The sequence below is a fragment of the Ostrea edulis genome, chromosome 6, assembly GCF_947568905.1.
Source record: "Ostrea edulis chromosome 6, xbOstEdul1.1, whole genome shotgun sequence".
NCBI classification, from domain to species: Eukaryota; Metazoa; Mollusca; class Bivalvia; order Ostreida; family Ostreidae; genus Ostrea; species Ostrea edulis.
Window position 1 is genome coordinate 91,979,905 of NC_079169.1, and position 21,829 is coordinate 92,001,733.

The 21,829-nt window shown below is 36.2% G+C and overlaps 2 protein-coding genes and 3 non-coding genes across 11 annotated transcripts in view; 4 read left to right on the forward strand and 1 right to left on the reverse strand.

Annotated features, from left to right (window-relative positions):
* Positions 1-1,553, reverse strand: part of LOC125647948 (cysteine--tRNA ligase, cytoplasmic-like) — a 105,547-nt gene extending 103,994 nt beyond the window's left edge. For 2 of the 5 annotated variants that reach the window (XM_048874820.2, XM_048874822.2), the window contains exon 1: positions 625-898. The gene's annotated coding sequence lies outside the window, so the exon portion shown is untranslated. Of the gene's footprint in view, positions 1-624; positions 899-1,223; positions 1,333-1,470 lie in introns of those variants that run through there. The other 3 variants (XM_048874823.2, XM_048874821.2, XM_056142701.1) reach the window with 3 other exon arrangements.
* LOC125647950 (eukaryotic translation initiation factor 3 subunit M-like) lies at positions 41-14,022 on the forward strand. 3 transcript variants are annotated; one of them, XM_056142706.1, is made up of 11 exons: positions 41-189; positions 1,413-1,595; positions 6,159-6,300; positions 6,696-6,837; positions 7,088-7,211; positions 7,361-7,455; positions 9,348-9,431; positions 9,598-9,697; positions 12,042-12,123; positions 12,826-12,969; positions 13,680-14,022. In XM_056142706.1, the coding sequence occupies exons 2-11, from the start codon at positions 1,554-1,556 to the stop codon at positions 13,877-13,879; spliced, it is 1,155 nt and encodes a 384-aa protein (XP_055998681.1). In that variant the 5' UTR covers positions 41-189; positions 1,413-1,553; the 3' UTR covers positions 13,880-14,022. The 3 variants fall into 3 exon arrangements, with proteins under 3 accessions (XP_055998681.1, XP_048730782.1, XP_055998680.1); XM_048874825.2 differs by lacking the exon at positions 41-189 and adding an exon at positions 1,053-1,305; XM_056142705.1 differs by lacking the exon at positions 41-189 and adding an exon at positions 1,053-1,178.
* On the forward strand, positions 9,732-9,861 carry LOC125648549 (small nucleolar RNA SNORA14). Its single transcript, XR_007360367.1, has one exon. It is a non-coding gene; the product is annotated as a small nucleolar RNA SNORA14 (small nucleolar RNA).
* LOC125648551 (small nucleolar RNA SNORA14) lies at positions 10,751-10,880 on the forward strand. The gene has a single exon (XR_007360368.2). It is a non-coding gene; the product is annotated as a small nucleolar RNA SNORA14 (small nucleolar RNA).
* A 6,837-nt stretch (positions 14,023-20,859) lies between the features above and the next one.
* On the forward strand, positions 20,860-20,932 carry Trnas-gga (transfer RNA serine (anticodon GGA)). Its single transcript has one exon. It is a non-coding gene; the product is annotated as a tRNA-Ser (tRNA).
* The last annotated feature ends 897 nt before the right edge of the window (positions 20,933-21,829 follow it).

A 21,829-nucleotide genomic window follows, 5' to 3' on the forward strand; every position in this document is an offset into this window, starting at 1 on the left:
TCAAGAGTACGAAAACAAAATTAATAATGAAAGTGAAAATGAAAGTAAGGATGAGGTGGAAAGCATGACAGTGAGAGTGGAGAACATGACTAGTCAGAGTATGAAAATATTGAGTCCAAATGTGAACAGACAATTTGATTGATAGATTTACAATGGAAACAGTAGTAGAAAAGGAATACTCTTAATGAAGTAAATGTCAGATTTTCTTTGGACTGACAAACATACTTGCACTGCGGTCCTACTAAACAGAGAACTCTAAAGAACATCAATAACCAATATACTCAAACAGCCTACATGCTTGTCATAATTAAATATCTCCAGGGATCTTTTCAATTCTCTAGGGTTCTCTGACAGTAGGACCCCTTGCATTGGTTAAATCAGTCCAAATGGCTGACAAGGGAAATAAATTTCAAGAACTGTTTATGAATAATGATTTCCTATAAAATTTCTGAAAGATTGGGAAGTTTGTAGTTGAAAACCTTTTGAACATAATTTAAGAGTTGAAATATAAAAAAAAAAAAAAAAGATTGTCTATCCGACTGATGACAACCTGGTCCTCATAGTAAAACACGAATCATTAAATACTAGAAACATCAAAACAGAATGTGCAGTAATTACTTCTACCTCATTGTCAAAATCACTTTATAATCCAACAGTAATGAAATACACAAAAATATGTTATTTTTTCCAATGAATTTTAGTATCTCCTCATAAACCAACCAATCCAAGATATCAAACAAAAATATAATGATGAAAATAATAAGCAGTGTTCCTTTTTATATACTAGAAGATTTCTGAGAAAAGTGATGCAATAATGTACCCTGACTATGACATGGGAATATGAAACTGATAGGAGGAAAACCCACTGTTAATGGAAAGAGGTTGAGTTGGTATTATCTTTAACTGTTTAATGTTCAGTTAGAATAGGAAAATGAAAGTAGGGTGGGATTTTTATATATCATTGTATTAATAAAGACAGGTCGATGAATTAAATTGAGCTCATGCATTCCATCTATAGCACTTACAAATTTGGAATAAATATACAGACCGGTAGAACAGAAAGTGAAACTGTTCTGCTCACACCGTTTTGCTTAAACTACCATATTCAGTTTTAATTTTAATGGGAAATTCTTCATGGCGTTACAAAGTCGATACCTGCAAGTAGCAACTAACGCAACGTATGTAAAAGTGTACGAATATTGTAATTATATAGACAGAGTTACCGTTTAATTACTTTCCTTTTGAACTTTATGATGCAACATTGCAAGCAAGGGAAGACACACACATGTGGACCAACGACTACCGGTTTGTTTCACGCGAGTTTAACGTGCGTGTAACAAAATATTATGGATAAATGCATCCAAACTTTCTATCTTACATTATTATCAATATAATTTTTTCTTGAAATATAGTAAGTACAACTATGGCGCTCCAAATATTCCAAATATGGGACGAAACAATGAGATTTACCATCAAAGGGCGAAGCAGAAACTTTGATATTCTGGGCGGAAGTAGTTGAATCTCGTTTTGAGTCTCGCTGGAACGAAGAAAGCATGAGTACGCCGGTGTTCATAGATTTGCCTATTCCTGAACAGGTACCAAAGAATTTAAAACATAATATGATGTATTATATGTTTGTATCACATAGAGATCAAATGTTTACAGCAAGATTTTAAATTTATCTTAATCTAAATGATATGAATTTGAAACATCTGTTCATGGGAAACTCGAATTTCCTCAAAAATAATTTCATGAAACTCCGAACAAATTCACTTGAATACCACCCTTTCTGAATATAATTATTACAGTGTTAAGTATATTTATGTCATACTGTAAAGTGTTCGGAGTTTAATATCGACTAAGATTCGACTCCGCTGGATATTTGGACTGACACGTGACGCCTTCACCCGTGAAAGCGTCAGGCCAAATTTCCAAGCCGAGTGGAATCTCAGCCAAGATTATTTGGAGTATAGCTGCATTTAGGACCTCCAATCTAGCCAGTGTAAGGCTAAAATTACACAATCCAGAGCTAGTGCTAGGTATTGCGACTAAAACTTATTGCAATATTAAATTTGGTCTTGGTATACATCACAATGTTATAACAATCTTTATGAAATGAAACAAAAACAGTTATTTTCGGATATTTCTTTCATTCTACTTGAAACATAAAAAACATTTACAAATGCTGAATCAAAAAATGGTTCAAATTGCTAGATTTTTATGCCATTTGTTCAGTTATTACTGAAGCTCTTGGGCTCTTGCTAGGATATTTCAATTCAAATCCACCACTCATCATTGCAGAAAGTGTAACATGGGGGGGTGGGGTGGGAGGGGTAGAAGTCAATACAACCTGACACAATCCTGTTTTCCGTTTATTTTGGCTCAAATTGATGCTAAAATTACAGTGATACCTCTGCATGTGACTGGCTAGGTTTGTAGTGCCATAGAGACATATCATATGATGACATGTAACCTATAGAAACTTCAAAGTAAATTAATAATTTATGAAGTTATTCATTTCACAGTCTTAGCGCTTAATGATTTTTACCACAAGTCCATCGGGCAAGTATGAGTGAAAAATGTGGTAGCCCTAATAAAATTTTACTAGCCCAGTGCTATGCAAGAATGATTCAACATGATTCAAATTTTCAAGTTTGAACATTTTTATTAAGACTAAGTACTACAATACAAGTTTAAGACGATAGTTCAATCCCTCTTTCCACTTCTAATTCTGTCATTTCAGTCAGATTCTTCAGAATCCTCCAATGTTTTAATTCTTCTAGTTCTTACTCACCACTCTCATCCTGAAAAAAGTAAAAACTAGGGTTGTTAACTACTAATCATACATTCTGAATGTCTGATGCGGCCGTTTGTGGTTTTTTACTTTAGAGTAAAATGCTTACACCATTTTCTATTTTCGTGTTCACATACAGAATCAATTCTGAATATTCTGAGCTGAACAAGAACTCACAATTTGCAATGATTTCCTTTCTGCACCAGATGCAGAATACGAGACCATCATTCAAGCCAGGGGCAGTTCTTCTGCAAACATACTGACCATTTTCTTTATCGCTTTGCTTCCTCATACTTCTTAGTGCCAACTTTCACTTCCTCTGTAAGAACTGGTTGTTTCACCGATTTCCTAGTACCAGGAATCATAATCTCCTCTGGAAATATGTACTGGCCCACCGGGCATGCGCGTTAATGATTTTTGGTATCCCGATTTTACTAGGCAAGCCACGGTCATCGGCAGTCTGCGAAAATAGCGGTAGTCCGAACGCCCGCGGCCAGTCATTTTCCTGTCGGACTTGTAAAATCCGCTTGGCAACAAATCCGACTGGCTTGTAAAAAAAAAAATTTACCTGTTGGAGTTTTAATTTGACAATCGAAAGTAAATGAATATTATGCGCATGCTCAAATCATAGAATAAGAATAACTCGCCCCAAACAAAGTCATTCATCCCATTAATTACACATCTTCACTCGGTCTCTTCCGGATTTGTCTTGAAAATTATTCAGATTTTGCATGCGTATAATTACTTCTTTTTTTTTCGGGAAAGTGAAATTGAGTTCGGGCATGTGGATTTCCTGAAAAATGGTTGCCCAAATGGCTTGTGGTTTGCAAATCTTAATATCATTTACTGCATCGGGCTACCGCTTAATTTCAAAGGCTGATTTCATATGCATTGAACCAATATTTATTCATTCTTTGAACAAAACACTACTGTAGTATACCCTTAACAGTGTAGATCAAAATCAAATGTTTTAAATATTTTTTTTAAAAAGTGTGACTCTCAAAAAAAAAATTGATCCCCAGAATTCAGCCACAGAGGGTCATGATGACCCTTGCAACTCAAAAAGTTTAAAAACACTGATAAAGATATCAAAGGCAGGAACATTGGAAATGTAAATATTGTAATTTATTGAAATGTATAAAATATTGTAATTTATTGAAATATGTATCACACTAGAACCGCTTTATTGTGAATGCATCATATCGCCATTATCGACAGACCTCCTATTAATTCTATCCATAATTATAGGTATAGTATTTGCGTCCACTTTGACTTTAGCCAAAATGATATGGAATTTTGGGAGGAATGAGTTTAAAGAAGAATTATCTTTATTCAGTATAGAATTTTTCAATGCATATTAGACTTGTAACATGTTACAGTCATGATTTTTCTCGGCTTTAAAGCAGAATTCTGCGTTCCGGACTGGAAAAATTCGTTCTCTATATAACGATTCCGAAAATTCCTAGGTTCATCAATAAATTTCACCATTTACAAATCTTATTTTCTGGAATATCTGGTTTTGTCTGAATTTTACATAACCATCAGTATTTCCTCATTGTATTCTTCTCTTTGATTGGTTGAATCATTACGATATCACAGTGTGCGAAATTTACCATGGACTGATAGACAATATCTATAGAAAATTGAGTCGGTCTATAAAAATCGAAATAGCTATAGACCGACTTGTCTATAGGAATTCTGAGTTTAAAAAATGATTCCCGCCACTTATTAAACATATACCAGTTTATATGTATTACGCTGATGTTTCTGTTCACCCCTTAGCTGTAAAATTTGAATCAGATTATTCCATTTTCAACAGGGGGGGGGGGGGGTATCAATTTGATATTTACTTCAATATACGCCATTTTCGTGCAAATGTCCTTTTTTGAACGGTTAAAATAAATGGAAGGTGCATGCCCTGGAATCAAACGGAAAAGCGGTCAGTAAAACAAGTTCGAGCAAGGCTAAAGTCGCAGAAAATTATGAGAAAACAAAACCTGGTAGAAGTGACTTAGATGAAGAATCAGACAGTGAAACTGAGCGGGATCAAAATGAAAAAGAAAACAAAAATTCTAATTGAACATCTTGTGCATGAAATTAAAAAAGAATAAAATTAAACTATGAATGAATTACCAAATTGAATTTGTGTCTATTATTTATTTTTTAATAACAATGAATATTGCATATTAAATTTCGGTCTATAGGAATTTGTTGTGGTCTATAGGAAATGAAATAACTATGGACCTAAAGTCTATAGGACTTTAAAGTTAGTTTCGCACACTGATAGACCGATTTGTCTATAGGAATTCTGAGTAAAAAACTGGTTCCCCACCGCTTATTAAACATGTATGAGAAGTGGGACCAGTTTATATGTAGTATGCTAATGTTTCTGTTTACCCCTTAGCTGTAATAAAATGCTCCACAATGTAATTACAAATCATTCGAATCAAGATTATTCCATTTTCAACAGGGGTGGGTGGGTCAATTTGATATTTACTTCAATGTACGTCATTTTCGTACAAATTCGGAATGTCCTTTTTAAACGGTTTTAAAAATATGTGGAAGGTGTACGCACTTGAATCAAACAGAAAGCGGTCAGTACAACAAGTTCCAGTAAGACTAAATCGCAGAAAATCATGAGAAAATGAAATGTAGTAAATGTGACTTAGATGAATCAGGCAGTGAAACTGAGCTGGAACAAAATGAAAAAAGAAAACGAAATTCTAATTGAAAAGCTTGACGTGCATGAAATTGAAAAAGAATATAATTAAACTAATCTATGAACAAATTACCAAACCGAATTTGTGTCTATTATTTATTTTCAAATAACATTGAATATTGCACGATAAATTTCGGTCTTTAGGAATTTGTTGTGGTCTATAGGAAATAAAATGACTATGGACCGAAAGTCTATAGGACTTTAAAGTTAGTTTCGCACACTGTATCATTCAATCAGCAGAATGTACATTGATTGTAAACATGTAGGCCTTACAGAAATGTCCACAAAAGTAGTACAAGAGACAACAGTGTTGTTAAGGCCATTGATAAGGTCCAGCTTTTAAAGAACCTTTCAGTCAAGTGATGGTAGATTGATTAGAACCTTTGTCTAAGACTAGGTTAGGGAGCCAATACTTACTATTATTGGCAATTTTATAAAGCTTTATAAAACCTCAAAATTGGTACACAGAATTCATTTCTGAAAGGCTTCTTGAAAGTCAAAATATCCATTGGCTTTTGGACCCCTTGATCTAGATACCCCGCTGGAAGAGGACCCCCAGACCTCCCCTTCCGCTTTTTGTACCTTTCTGCAGAATCATGTCTGATTTTAAGGGTAGTTATTTCAGTGACCATTGTTTTATTACAGGCTCAGGAATTAAGAAGCTACCTGAAGTCATTGGGTGCTGACATATCAGAAGAGAAAGCGGAAGCAGGCATTCTTACAGATTTGCGACACATTATTGAAGCAAGCAGTATTTGCTGGAATTTGAAAGATGTCTCAGAATCTGGTATTGTTCTTTGTTGTTTTGTCACTCGAGCATCTTTGAAATTATATGGAGCTTGATGCTTCATAATTTCCTTCATTGAAAATGGGAAACTATTTTGCAAATTTGTGTATATTGATATAAACTAAAAATTGTATTTTAAAACTAAATGATAAAGCAATGACTTTGAAACTTTTCATTGGATAAAATTCTTTCCATTTACTTTTAAAGGTTTAAGAATGATACATGTACTATTTTTAATAAATGTACATACTGCAACCTGAATCATTACACTTTTGATGTAGATTGCGTGTTGCTGGATTAGAATCAGTACTTCTTTTTTATGTTGAATGTGTTGCTGGATTAGATTCGGTTCATATTTTGAGATGATGTCATGGAAGTTTGTTTTTTTCCTACAGATGTTGAAATGATGTTCAATAGTGTGACATCACTTATCCTTGTATTGCCGTCAGAAGAGATGTTAGAACCTGTCACACATTTCTGTGAGAAAGTTACCAAATGTCCACAAGGAGACAAGAGGGGCTCTCTTCGCTTAAAACTGTAAGCACAAGTTTAATTGATTAATTGATAATGGAGATCTTATTACAAGGATAAAGTCTACATCTGAGTAAGTCAGAACTAACAAATGGTTACTTGGAAACCTATACATACACAAGTATTTATTCAGGGGTTCAAATTTAAAAAAAAGTCCAGTTGATATTTTTTTGATTTATGGCATAAGTTTAAGATGGAGCATTGGATGAAAGACTTGAGCATTTTGTGCTTTGATTTATGTGTTGCTGTTCTACAGGTTATGTAATTTATTCTATGGACTTGATGAGAGATCGCCATTACGAGCTGACCTGTACGTTTCTATGGTGAAATTGGCACAGCAAGCTGATCTGATACAAGAATTAGCTATCAACTTAGAACAGGTACTTTCTGATTACAAAATAGTCATTACCAGCAAACAAATAGATTTAGCTTTTATTTTCTGGTGTAAATCTGTATTTTGAATGACTACAGTGTATATTATAGGTCAGATGAATATGTGGATGGGATTATGAAATGCTGTATTTTGTAGGTAAAGAGATGGGTAGTACAGTGGGACATCAGCACTACAAAACTACAAAACCTTCTCCGATCTATCCATGATGCCCTGATTGACGCAGGCATGAGGTGAGTCGACTCGCAAAGCGTGAGACCTTGGGTATCAGCGATTTTAGGATCACTGTGATCACTCAAATCCAGTGGCTCATAGAATTTGATGTCTGTCAAAATACGTCTCAGTGGCAGAAACGTCATTTAATTAAGGTAGCAATGCGCTGTTTTTATACCCCCCGAACGAAGTTCTGGGGGGTATATAGGAATCTGTCTGTCCGTCCGTCCGTCCGTCTGTCTGTCTGTGCAGATTCGTGTCTGGGCCATAACTTCTTTGTTCTTTGACTTAGGCATACCATATTTGTCACACAGGTAGATCACCATGAGACGATGTGTCAAGTACCTTCATGACCTCTATGTGACCTTGACCCTTGACCTCAAGGTCAAAATTAAAGGATTTTTACAATGGATTCGTGTCCGGGCCATAACTTCTTTGTTCTTTGACATAGGCATACCATATTTGACACATGAGTGTATCACCATGAGACGATGTGTCATGTACCTTCATGACCTCCATATGACCTTGACCTCAAGGTCAAAAGTAAAGGTTTTTACAATGGATTCGTGTCCGGGCCATAACTTCTTTGTTCTTTGACATAGGCATACCATATTTGACACATGGGTGTATCACCATGAGACGATGTGTCATGTACCTTCATGACCTCCATATGACCTTGACCTCAATGTCAAAATTAAAGGTTTTTACAATGGATTCGTGTCCGGGCCATAACTTCTTTGTTCTTTGACATAGGCATACCATATTTGACACATGGGTGTATCACCATGAGACGATGTGTCATGTACATTCATGACCTCTTTATGACCTTGACCTTTGATCTCAAGGTCAAAATTATAGGTTTATGCCATGGATTTGTATTCGGACTATATCTTCCATTTTCTTCTACAAATGCATACCATATTTTTACACTCAGGAAAGAGGTAATTTGTACCTATTAACAACACCCTTTGGGAGATTGGGGTAAGCGGGGGGTATTCTTAGTGAGCATTGCTCACAGTACATCTTGTTCTTATATGTGTATCTAAAAACAAATGCATTCAGACAGATAAATATATTCCAACACTTTGGGACCTGTTGGTGTCTAGGTTAGAATAGGTCCTCAGTACTCCTTGCTTGTCGTACAAGGCAAGTAAAGGGGCGGTCCTTCGGATGAGATCACAAAAACAGAGGTCCCGTGTCACAGCAGGTGTGACATGATAAAGATCCCTCCCTGCTCAAAGGCCGTAAGCTCCGAGCAAAGGCCTAAATTTTGCAGCCCTTCACTGGCAATGATGATGTCTCCATATGAATGAAAGATTCTTGAGAGGGACGTTAAACAATATACAATCAATCCAATACTTTGGCTACAGCAGTTGATAGAATGTTTGAGATGTTGAATCTATTGTGATGGCAGCTGTCTAATTCATTGAGTCACTGGTTCAGAATGATTACAGTGATTCTGGAATCATTTGATATTTATTGTCTTGATGAAATTAAGGCAATTTTGATTGGTTGAAAAATTCGTTTGATTTCTGCATCAAAGAAAACCCGATATTGACTTTGTGTTGTGTATTGATACATGAGATGAATTTGAAAATAAAATCATGATTTATTATTTAAACTCGATGTTTTTAAAAATTGTTAAAATGATAATGAAATGATTAGAAATGAATCTTATTATTCTTTTCTTGATGGCAGTATCATAACGAAAATTGGACGGAAATGTTTCCATCAATGAAGTTATCCATCCAATTTTTTCAATGATACCTGCATCAAGAAAAGAATTTAAGATTCATTTCTTAAATAGATTACTCGATGAGAAGATTGTGACTGCAGTATGATGAGTGAGAATCAATTTCATGAACAGTGTAGATTATTATTTCAATTTTTTTTATTTCTGTGTAATTTACAGTGATAAAGCCACAAAAGTGATGATAGATTTGTTGGGTACCTACACAGAGGATAATGCCTCCCAGGCCCGGGACGACGCCCACAGGTCTGTCAAACACTCACTGATGTTAAGTTCAATACAGCTTTGATAAGACTTTCAAGTTCATTTTTCCATTTAAATGACCTTTATTTATTGTGTGTATGTGTTTAAAAATTATATAATTAATATTAGTTTTGCAAACTCAAAAAAAAAAATTGTCATTTTCTTTCAGATGTATTGTGACACATTTAGGGGACCCAAACACATTTTTGATGGATCATCTTCTTTTGTTGAAACCTGTTAAATTCTTGGAGGGAGAACTCATTCACGATGTAAGTGTTGGGCTGTTATTGGTTCCACTCGTCTAAGCATCAAGAAAATTTCAGTAGAGGCTTTTTTACAACTCTTCTGAAAAATCAATGGTGCAAGAGAAATCTTGGATTCCAAGATGACCTTTTTATTTGTGAAAGGTCGTCATTTCACCCCAAGGACATTTAATTTTTTAAAGTAGGAATAACACACTAAATAAATTATATATAGATTGAAAGTGGAGAATATGTACATTAATATTTTGAAATTGAAAACTTCCATATTTACTGTATTTAGTTGAAAAGTGCAGTTTTGATAGAAAATAATCATATTAAAGAATGAAAACTGGACTAAACTGGAACTTACAATCTACATGTTAACTGACTGAACTACCCAGCTAGGCAATTAAATTTAAAAGGAATATACAAGTATTGCTGATAATAGATATTTTCATAAAGGAAGCCATTATGATATGTTACTCCTCCTTAATTAATTAAGATCAATAAAGGATCATATGATAAGGGCTATATTTACTCACAAAAAGCGAAAGTTGTACTTTTCTTTGTATTTTATGCAAGAATCCCAAGACATCTATCACAGTTGTTATTCTGAATTTGATCAAAATGATGTAGAATCAAAATTATTACAGCTTTAACATGATATGTCCGTTTCAGTATTTTGGCATAAAATGGCTATTTTCAGACAATTTTATGTGTAGAAAACATTGAGGTCAGACTTGGACAAATTTGTGATTCGCGCTTTAGATTTATCTTTTTAGTAGTACTGATAGTACACGCAAGAGATATAAAAAAAAAAAATGTCTAAAGCTGGGTTTACATTTTTAAAAAGAAAAACGTTTACAAAAATTAGCATTTGTCCTGAAATTATAATAGAATTGAGAAATGGTTTCCCTTTTGATCCTATGTTCTCCAAAAAAAAAATATTAATGACGGATTATGTGGAGTTATAATGAACGTGATCTCTCTCACGAAATGAACGGTGATGTACAGTGGACTCTCAGATGCACGGACACTTCAACTTCAAATGTGGGGAACTGTTATGGAATGCACTCGTCCAAGCATCAGGAAAATTTCAGCAGAGTCTATTGAACAGCTCTTCTGAAAAATCAATGATGCAATAGAAATCTTGGATTCCAAGATGACCTCTCCATTTGTGAGAGGTCGTCATTTCACCCCAAGGACAACTGATGTCTTATATAGATAAGATAATTTGTATTTCATGATGTAGGTCTTAGAATGAAAATTAAAAACCTGTATAAGTCGTAAAACATAACCTTTGTGAAAATGTGTGGTGAATTAGATAAACAGTGACAATAATTTGTTGACCAAAAATGGGTTTGTATTATCATTTCACTTGATCAGTGTTTTTAGCCCAGTTGACTTAGCTGAAAGATAAAGTATTCAGATTTGTTGAAAGAAATTTTTCCATCTTCTGTAAATTCCAACATTTTCAACTTCTCAAAAACAACTGGGCTAAATTCAACCAAACTTGGCACAAAGCATCCTTGTGTAAAGGTGATTAGGTTTATTCAAATGAAGGGTCGTACCTCCCTTCAAGGGGAGATGATTAAGAAAAAGGTTTAGTGTGTTTAGAAAATTATTCTCAGAGCCATTGTAAACCACAAACGCCCAAATTTGTTTGATAGATTTCTTATATATGAAGATTCAAGTTGAAATTATGAGTTACAAGGCTAGGATTGGGCCACAATAGGGGTTAGAAATTTTTGCATAGGAATGTTGTAAATCAAGTTCACAGACCTGTTCATACCATGATCTCTGGGTTCTAGAAGGGACCACAAAAGGATGGTGTTTTAATGTATTCTATGGAAAATGTGATAGCTGATGTGAGTTTTGTGGCCTATGAGCCTCTTATTTGAGTTATATCATTATAGCGAGTGAAGCTCGCGTCGTGAATCGATGCGACGAGCTTGCTCCAATGATTACACATGAGTCACATGATTTGCTCTTCATCAGCTGAAAAAAAGATGAGTATCACCCATAATGCTTCTGGAAAAATGTTGCTGTCACTGCGGTATACTTCATTGATAATCCCGTAATTGAAATAATGAGATTGTTTAGAAAGTACCATAAACGTTTTTAAATTCCAGACAAGCTTTCTCATAGCTTCAAACATTTTGTTTCTGCTTGGTTAGAAAGAAGAAGAAGAAAACATTGCAGCTAATATGACGTCACAATGTAACTGTTTACATCCTCCGCGTTATATTTCCCGCGTTAAATGAAGAGGCGGATAAAACGTGTTGCAAAATGTTAATGGGCTTCGCTCGTCTCAAGTACAACATATTACTGTTGATATGATTGAAACTTAACTGTTAATTTCTTGTTTCAGTTACTGACGATTTTTGTGTCGGGGAAGATTTCTCAGTATCAACAGTACTACAAAAGTAACACAGACTTTGTTAAATCTTTAGGTAAGTCATACAAGTACTACAAAAAATAACACAGACTTTGTTAAATCTTTAGGTAAGTCATACAAGATCTATGATTTTCTATGAAAATTTGAAAAGATGATCAGGTATGATGGAACATGTATAACTTATTAGCCGTATAATTAAACCCCCAGCAAACCAAGTTTTGGGGATAGGAATGAATCACCATGTCTGTCTGTTCATCATTTGGTTTGTCTCCCTCCTTTTTGTCAGGTCATGATTTTGTAATAGAGAGACACTTGAAGTTTATACTTGGCACAAAAATTGCTTATAGCCAGATGGTATGCAGTTACCATGACGTAAGAGTGTTTAAAGAAAAGTTTTTAAATATCTGGGCCATAACTTTGTAATAGAAAGACATTTAATTACAGCTCATACTTGGCACAAAGGTTGCTTATGGTTAGATAGTATGTCATGACCTTGACCTATAATAATTTTGTCATGGTCATCAAAATTTTGTCTGGGTCCTAATTTTGTAATGTAGAGATATTAGAAACATACTTGCAAGGTTTATTATAGCCAGATAGTTCCTCATGAGTGACCCTGACACAAGGTCGAGTGGGGTTAGTCGACCCCACCAGGACAGATCTAATGGCCTATCTTGTGATAGAATTATCTTGCTTTGATGTGAGATGCCATTTTCAGTTTTAATAGATATCTCTACAGTGACTACATGTATTTCAGGCTTATCCCATGAGCAGAATTTACGCAAGATGCGATACTTGTCATTTGTTCAACTTGCTGAGGACAAGAAAGAAATTGAGTATGCAGTAATTCAGAGAGAGATGCAGTTAGAGGAAGCAGAGATTGAGGACTTCATTATTGATGGTACTTAATGAATTACTTTGCATTTTACACATTATTAAGGCCTATCTTCCTTGATACGAGCGCATTTTACACATTATTAAGGCCTTTCTTCCTTGATACTAGTGCACTTTACACATTATTATGGCTTATCTTCCTTAATACTAGTGCCTTGTAGTTTTTGATTTGTCTATCTGTCATAACCTCTTGATCTTGTACAATCTGCTTAGGACTGGAATACATGTACATGTAGCTGCTTACCATATGTATTTTTTCAGATGACTGGATTTGTATTGTCAAAATATTGTATTACCAATTTTACACTCTATTAAAAGGTGTAAGTGAGGGAGGGGGGGGTATAAGTGTCTGTTCATCCTTTCTATGTGTGTCAGTCTGTTTACCAGACATTGTTTTCTTGTTTGCACCCTACCTTTGTAATGGTCATTTCTGACTGGCTTCTTTTCTAGTCGAGATGTGAAATTGTGATGGTATTAGCACTTCAGAAATATGATAAGAAAATCACTAGTAAACAACAGACCTCTATCTCATTATCATGAGGAAGATCTCTTTTATTCCTTGAAATCAAGTAGGAGGCTTTGTTAATTTGACATCAGAGCAAGGGATGCAGATTAAAATAATCATACATTGATTATTTCCCCTTTCTAAGTTAATGAAAAGTATTATCAAAAGAATGTAAGTGGATCCATTTTCTTATTGGTTTCTTCTTGTTACAGTGCTTAGAACCAAGTCAGTGAGGGCCAAGATTGACCAGCTGCAGAAGAAAGTCATTGTAATGTCCGCAATCCATCGTACTTTCGGGCGACAGCAATGGCAGATCCTAAGGCAAACACTGATTCAGTGGCGGGAAAATCTTTCTCAGGTCCAGACCAGTCTTCAGCAGCTTGATATGATACAGTCCCAGGTCCAGTCATAAACCGAGGCCGAAACCCAAGGATAATACTCGTAACAGCGAGACTCGAGACTCTTGTGTCATTTAGAAATTGTTTAAAGTGTTTTTAATGAACATTAAAATGATAAATTATGTATTTTATAATGACAATAAAATATTAAATTGGAGCTGTACGTTTGTTAATATTTAGGTCACTTGAGTTAACTCGGGTCCGCATCTGTCATCATTTGTTCACTGTTGAACATTTTTAATTTCTTGATAACTAGCATTCCAATTCTTTTTATACGCCCGCATAAAAATGCGGGTGTATTATGCTATACCGCTGTCATCCGTCCGTCTGTCCATTTAACTTTGTCTTCGCAACTCCTTCTAAACGCTTAGGGGGATTTTGGTGAAACTTGGTACAAAAGAAAGATCACAATGTGGAGCTGTGCATAATGCAAGGGAAATGCTGTCCAATGTTTTTTAAAGGAGTTGTGACCCTTGGACTTAATTTTTTTCTATTCAAAATACTTTTGTCTTTGCAACTCCTCCTAAACCCTTTAGGGGATTTTGATGAAACTTGGTACAAAGAAAGATCACAATGTGGAGCTGTGCATATTGCAAAGGGAATGCTGTCCAATGTTTTTTTAAAGGAGTTACGACTCTTGGACTTGGGTTTTTGTTGTTGTTTTTTTTCTCTTCAAAATACTTTGCCTTTGCAACTCCTTCTAAATCCTTTGGGGGATTTTGATGAAACTTGGTACAAAGAAAGATCACAATATTACAAGGGGAATGCTGCACCACTATTTTTTGAAGGAGTTGGGATCCTTTCACTTGGATTTATTTTATGCAAGTACCTTGTCTTCGCAACTCCTCTTAAATCTTTTGGGGGATTTCAATAAAACTTAGTACGATGGAAGATCACAATGTGTAGATGTGCATATTACAAAGGGAATGCTGTCCCACTATTTTTGAAGGAGTTACAGCCCTTGGACTTAGATTTGTTTAATACAAGATACATTGTTATTGCAACTCCCGACGAAATCCTTTGTGGATAATCCTTTCTTACTTGTTCAAATTCCTGGGTCAATAGTGTATGCAGGCGTATCATGTACCAGTTTAGCGGTGCCCTATTTTTCAAATTTGGTATGAAGCATCTTTAGGACTCCTGCACCCCAGGGGCATGGCTAAAACTGCCAAAAATTTACCAATTTTCAAAAATCTCTACAACCACACATCTTTAAGTAAAACTAAAGAATAGTGACATGGAGCAGGAAGGGCTCTAGTAAAATTTGGTAGGGTTTTGGTTCCAGGGTGGGCCAGAATTATTATAGGAATCATTTGAAAGACTTCTTAATTTTGCTGATTCAGTATAAAAACTAAATGCATATTTAGGAAAAAGAATGTACATGTACCAAAATTGTGAATTTTGCAATCCCAGGTTTTGACTCGAGGACGGGGCCAGAATGGTCATGTTGTGCTTGTGTAAATATTTCGTCAGTTACAGGGGCATTAAGTTTTGAGAACACGTTTTAAACTTGCTGAATATTGGAATTCAGATTAGATATGCAGAAGAGGAAATTTTTTTGATATTTTGTAGCCCTTGGGAAGGGGGTGGCTAGTGATACATGTACTTTTAACTAATACTCCAGTGACTGATAAGAACTGGGGGTCTCTTATTTAAGATGCATGGAAAGAAAATGTTGTGGAAAGTGCAGTTTTTATCTCCACTCTAAGTACAACATATTTGTCTATTGATCCAGAACATTTTGTCTTATTTGGTAATCCCCCTGATTACATGATGGATGACAAAGTTTTACCTGGATTCAATTTTATGGAAATTTGTTTTAGTATGGGAATGATGTGAGGCAGTTCTCTCTGTAATGAAAATTTGTTGATAATTCTGACGTTAAATGAATGTTTTACACATTCAATAGGACAATCTGCATTGACAGTTTTCTGGAATTTTTTTTTCCCGGTATCCCTGTTGCAGGTTTTTAATATTGAAAATGAACTTGCATCAATGGGTTACAGATTAAGTTTGAATTTTCTTGATCAATTTTTAAAAGAGTTATGGACCTTGAACTTAGCAAATCTTGGGGATTTGACAGTTTTTCTGACTTTAAGCCATAGAATTGAAAATTTATACATGAACTTTTACTATATATACCCATCAATAATCAGTGTTATGACACTGTAAAATTCACAGAGGGTCATCTGACTTTTGGATCAACACCAAATTAACATAAACTGAAATAATTAAAAATAATAATATTTAAATTATTGCTCTCTTCAATTGAATTGCAGTGTACATCAATTCAATTACATTGTAATGCATGTAATAATTAATTGAATTATTGCTGTCTTCAATTGAATTAATGATATCATTATTTAATTCAATTAATGTGTGCAATAATTGTTTTACAGAGAGCAACTATATAACTAAAGGTATCTTCAATTCAACATATCCACAATTGAATTAATGATCTCTTTTAATTGAATTGTTTCTCTCTTAAAAGAATTCATGTGTGCATGAATTATCTTCAATTACTTGGCATACTTGATTCTAACGATCTGGGGCACTTGGGTTGATCGGTGATAACTGGCGACACACTTGATTGTGAGCCAGAATTGTGCATGCATCCTGCCGATTGAGCTGGAAAATTTTGATACGCGAAAGCGGCTTCAAGATGGCATCCATGGAGACAGTAGTATCGAGAGTAACTTATTCAAAGACATATAATGTTTTTAATCTGGGTACACGGGTGAAATATACGTGATTTGTAAATAAATGTTTTGGTTATTTCTATGCCAAATAATGTTTAATCAATAGAGGGTCAACATTTTCATTACTGTACTGTAGTCGGGTCACTTGATTCTAAGTGTGTTGCCAGGTATACCCAGCTAAGTTCAATTTGACTAATTTTTTTCAGAATTAAGTGTTCCATTATTTTCAATGTCAATTTACATGGATAGTTTTATAGGCACAAAACGAAATCAAAATGGTAGTATTGATTAGGCCCCTTTCAATTTTCAGATTTATCAGCTTTGTCTTTAAAGATATATGTGTAACTGGAAGGGAGAAAATGCAACAGACTAGACCAGTATTTGAACCCAGGCCCCTTGCATTTCTAGTCAGGTGCTCATGCAGCTAACAACCCGAGCCATCTGGCCACTGGTGGTCAAACAGGACCACCAAATAGTTAGGGGTCTTTGAATTTTTAATATTAATAAGATGATAGCACTTTCTATGGCATGCAATAACTTGAGATTTACTCAAAGAATTTAAAGGTATAATGCTCAGATTCTTATAGCAATCACTCTGTCTTTCTGTCTGCACATAAGCATGTATGACATGCAGTAACTTAGCTGTTCCTCCGGGAAAATTTTCATGAATTTTATACATTACACATGTTAGGCAGAGGAAGACCCCTATCGATTTTCGGATTTATCGCTGGGCCCATTACTGACTTGTCAGTTTTTCTAGTTTGTCTCAGCCTCATTTTAATCACACCCAGATTCTCGAATTCTTCTACTAGTTTAAATGAGTGATAGTACTTTAGTTTACAAATTATTTCTTTCTTTTTTTTTCTTGTCAGAGTTACGTTTGGTAAGTTAAGTACCTGTACTACAATGAACTCTGCTGTTCGTGGCATTTGATGTCGGTGAATTGGTTCTCGGGAATTACGCCTCGCATGATAAAGACTGTAAGGACCAAATACAAAGAGGTGTACCTGGAGGATTTATAACACTGTGGTTGTTTTTTCATTCTAGCACTGAGCTATGCATGCAGATAGAAACCAAAGACTTGCTGATTTTGTTAGACATTCACCTTTCATTGATTTAAGAGCCATTTTGTTTGGACACTTAAAGCCTCGTAAACAATAAATGCCAAGTCCTTGAAAATCCAGATTTTTATACATGTACAAAGTAATTCAAAACACTCAACAAGTACATTCCAGTTTCAGTTTCTGCTTAAATTTTCCATGGAAGAACAAACATAGTGATCAAGATTTAGGACACTTAAAGACTGTAAAAGTTTAACACATAATTTGTATTGTTTTACCTGTTAAAGGGTCCAACCAAGATACAATATGTAACACAAGCGTGGGTCTGAGTTTGAAATTTTTTTTCTTCATTTTTATTGTATATGGAATAAAACCCAGGACTCCAGTAATATGTAATTAGTATAAAATTAAAGTTTAAATACTTTTTAGGTCCCCTGAGTCACTCTCTGGTGATGTAATGTCCTTGGTCTCCATCCATCGTCATGCGCTGTCCGTTAACAATTTTCCACTTCTATCTTCTTGCAAACTCATTTTTGGTGTGAATTAAGCTTCTTTCAGATAAGAGAAGTGTAAATTGTGAAATTTATGATATCTCTGCTCCCACACATGGAGGAAAACTAAATGCATATAATTATGATGTCCATGAGACCCTCTTCCTAAGTTGTTAAAATCATGGCATTGGGTTAAAAGTTTAGGCCCAAGGGTGGGGCTGATATGGCCATAATACAGTTGAAATGCATTAAATCTTAGAAAAAAATTATTTTCTTTTATACTTCCATAGGAAGATAAACTGAATGCATGGTTGTAATGTCCACGAAGCCTTAACCTACATGTACCGGGTACTTAAATTGTGAAATGCACTGCCCCTGGCCAGGTCAGGGTTTCTGACTTAGGGCAGGGCCAAGATACCTATCTAGAGAAAATGTATTGAATCTTATAAAATCTTTTTCTCTATTTTCATAACAGAAATCTCCTTTAATCTTATGTTTTGTGATAATTATTTTTACGCATAACAATTATGATAATATCCATGGTTGGTTGGGGGGGGGGGGGGGGGGGAGGGGCAAACTTGGCCATACTGCAGTTAATAATATGTGTTCTATTTTAGAGACTCTTATTTACTGTGCATTGTAGATTTGTAGCAAAAACTGTAAGCTTGTTATAGCTGTCTACTTAAATTGGAAATTCCGGCATGACTCCTGAGGCAGGGGTACTAATATTCAATAAAAGATGAATACACATTTAGAGGGGAGGACACAGCTGTCTACCAAAAATTACAGATCTGATATAATTCATCGTGTGTTGGGGGGGTGGGATGGCTTCCTCTTTCCTTCTACTCTAATTGAATGGAATTGTATGCATTTTTAGATAGATCATAAAACTGTGCAAAAGACCCCAGAATGAGACTGAAATGCAGATATGTCGAGACTCCCTGACCGGGCACTGTATGAGCTCGAGACTCCCTGACCGGGCACTGTATGAGCTCGAGACTCCCTGACCGGGCACTGTATGAGCTCGAGACTCCCTGACCGGGCACTGTATGAGCTCGAGACTCCCTGACCGGGCACTGTATGAGCTCGAGACTCCCTGACCGGGCACCGTATGAGCTCGAGACTCCCTGACCGGGCACTGTATGAGCTCGAGACTCCCTGACCGGGCACTGTATGAGCTATGGTACTCAGGTGACCATTAAGGCCTATGGGCCTCTTGTTATCAGTCTGAGAGTAAAGGTGCTGCAGCATCTCGTGGGATAATGAGATCAGCAGAAAAAGAGAGGCTATAGTAACAATTAATGTCTTGATGGTCATTTAGTTCAATGGTCAACACACACCACATGACTAATACAAACTTGTAACCATTCATTCATGAATACAATCTTACTCGGCTATACATGTTCACTGCAAAACAGCAGCACTGTGACATTTTCACCTGCTGGGGTAACATATAAATATAATACATGTACTTACAAACAAAACTGACATTGATATGTATCATGTAACAGTCTTCCCTGACATACAGTGTAGCACAGTTACACATGGGGAGTGATCTGCTGTGACACCCACTAGCTGTACCTCTCTAGAGTCTCTACCTGTCTACCTGTCCAGTGAGGTCCTATCTGTTTACCTGTACAATGAGGTCCAACCTGTCCAGTGAGGTCCTATCTGTTGTACAGTGAGGTCCTATCTGTTTACCTGTACGGCGAGGTCTTACCTGTCTGTAACACCTGTATGGTGAGGTCCTACCTGTCCAGTGAGGTCCTATCTGTTTACTTGTACAGTGAGGTCCTATCTGTTTACCTGCACGGCGAGGTCTTACCTGTCTACACCTGTATGGTGAGGTCCTACCTGTCCAGTGAGGTCCTATCTGTTTACTTGTACAGTGAGGTCCTATCTGTTTACCTGTACGGCGAGGTCTTACCTGTCTACACCTGTATGGTGAGGTCCTACCTGTACAGTGAGGTCCTATCTGTTTACTTGTACGGTGAGGTCCTACCTGTCTACACTTGTATGGTGAGATCCTACCTGTCTATACCTATACAGTGAGGTTCTACCTGTCTATACCTGTACAGTGAGGTCCTACCAGTATGGCGAGGTCCTACCTGTATGGCGAGGTCCTACCTGTCTACCTGTACAATGAATCTGTCCAAACCTGTACGGTGAGGTCCTATAGATCTGTCTACCTGTACGGTGAAGTCCTACCTGTCTTCCTGTACGGCAAGGTGCACTACAATTCAATTGAAAGAGCAATAACTCAATTGATGTGAGCATCAATTCAATTAATGTTCGCAATAATTATTGCTCTCTTCAATTGAATTAATGCTATCATTCATTCAATGGATGTTTGCGATAATTATTCTAAGGAGAGTGACAATATTAATATAATTAGAAATCATTTCTACCGAGCTCCAAATTTAGATTACACCATGTTAATGTATACATCAATTAAAGAGAGCAATCATTAATTTGAAGCGTGCCTCTATTCATTTGCAAATGTATCGGGAAGGGAGAAAATGCAATGGACCAGACTGGGTTTCGAACCCGGGGCCCCCTGAATCCCCAGTCAGGTATACTCTCCGTTTTCTGTTACATTTGCTGCTGTAGATCAGTCCGTGGAACTGACAGGTGAAAATGTCTGCAAGGGGATAAAGATCGATCCTTAGTTGATGTCTTCAAGTGTGAAGACATTCAAGGAGGGAGGGATTAATGTAGCGGTCAGCCGGATTTGGTCACTGGTGGCCAGATAGCTCAGTTGGTAGAGCACTTGACTGGAGATTCAGGGGGCCTGGGTTCGAATCCCAGTCCGGTCTATTGAATTTTCTCTCTCCCTGCTAAATTTGGTGCCGTAGACCAGCCCAGCTGGAACTGGTCGGTACTGAAAATGTCTGCATTGGGGATCTTAGATCCTAAGATGATGTCTTCAAGTGTGAAGACATTTAAGGAAGGAGAAATGTAGTGATCAGTCGGGTTCGATCACCAGTGGCCAGATAGCTCAGTTGGTAGAGCACCTGACTGGATATTCAGGGGGCCCAGGTAATTCAAATCCGGGTCTGGTCCGTTGCATTTCTCCCTATTACACACGCACAATAGTTGAATTGATGATATCTTCAAATGATTAAAGATATCTTCAATTATTTAGGTTTTAAGTTAATTTGGCACCCCATACAGGTTATGGGGTAAATCCGAAACCCACAGAAACATCCTAAAAAGCAATTGAATGATCAATTATACCGATCAGACTTCATTATTGTTAAATCCTAGGTCTGACCGTTCTTTGATATTGATCTGTGACTAGCAGAAGATTCTCAATAAGAAGACTCGAATAACGTACCAATATCGTCTGACTTCTGAGAATAAATTTTAATTGAGTAGTCCTGAATGTTCAGGAGTTGGTACTCTTTCTGCACTTAATGACTTCTCCGAGACACACTCCTATTTTCCTTTAGTACAACGGGATTTCAATATTTGCATGGTTGACCTATCACAATGTAAGGATCTCTGGTCCATTCATCTGTGCAGAATCACAGGAATTTAATTTGAAATCAAGAAGAGACTCCATGTTCCACAGTTAGGGATCTAGATAGTAAATGGAATACTATATAATATTCATGTTCTTGTTCCTTTCTTACTTAACCGGCGCGAGCGGGATTCGAACCCGCGCTCACCTCTGGTCGGCGCGGGTTCGAATCCGCTCGCGCCGGTAAGTG

Excerpts from the sequence above, each read along its gene's own strand:
- LOC125647950 (XM_056142706.1), top strand. The coding sequence starts at position 1,554 with ATGAGTACGCCGGTGTTCATAGATTTGCCTATTCCTGAACAG. Across the intron at positions 1,596-6,158 it reads ATTTGCCTATTCCTGAACAG|GCTCAGGAATTAAGAAGCTA; the intron begins GTACCAAAGAAT and ends GTTTTATTACAG. Across the intron at positions 7,212-7,360 it reads TAGCTATCAACTTAGAACAG|GTAAAGAGATGGGTAGTACA; the intron begins GTACTTTCTGAT and ends TGTATTTTGTAG.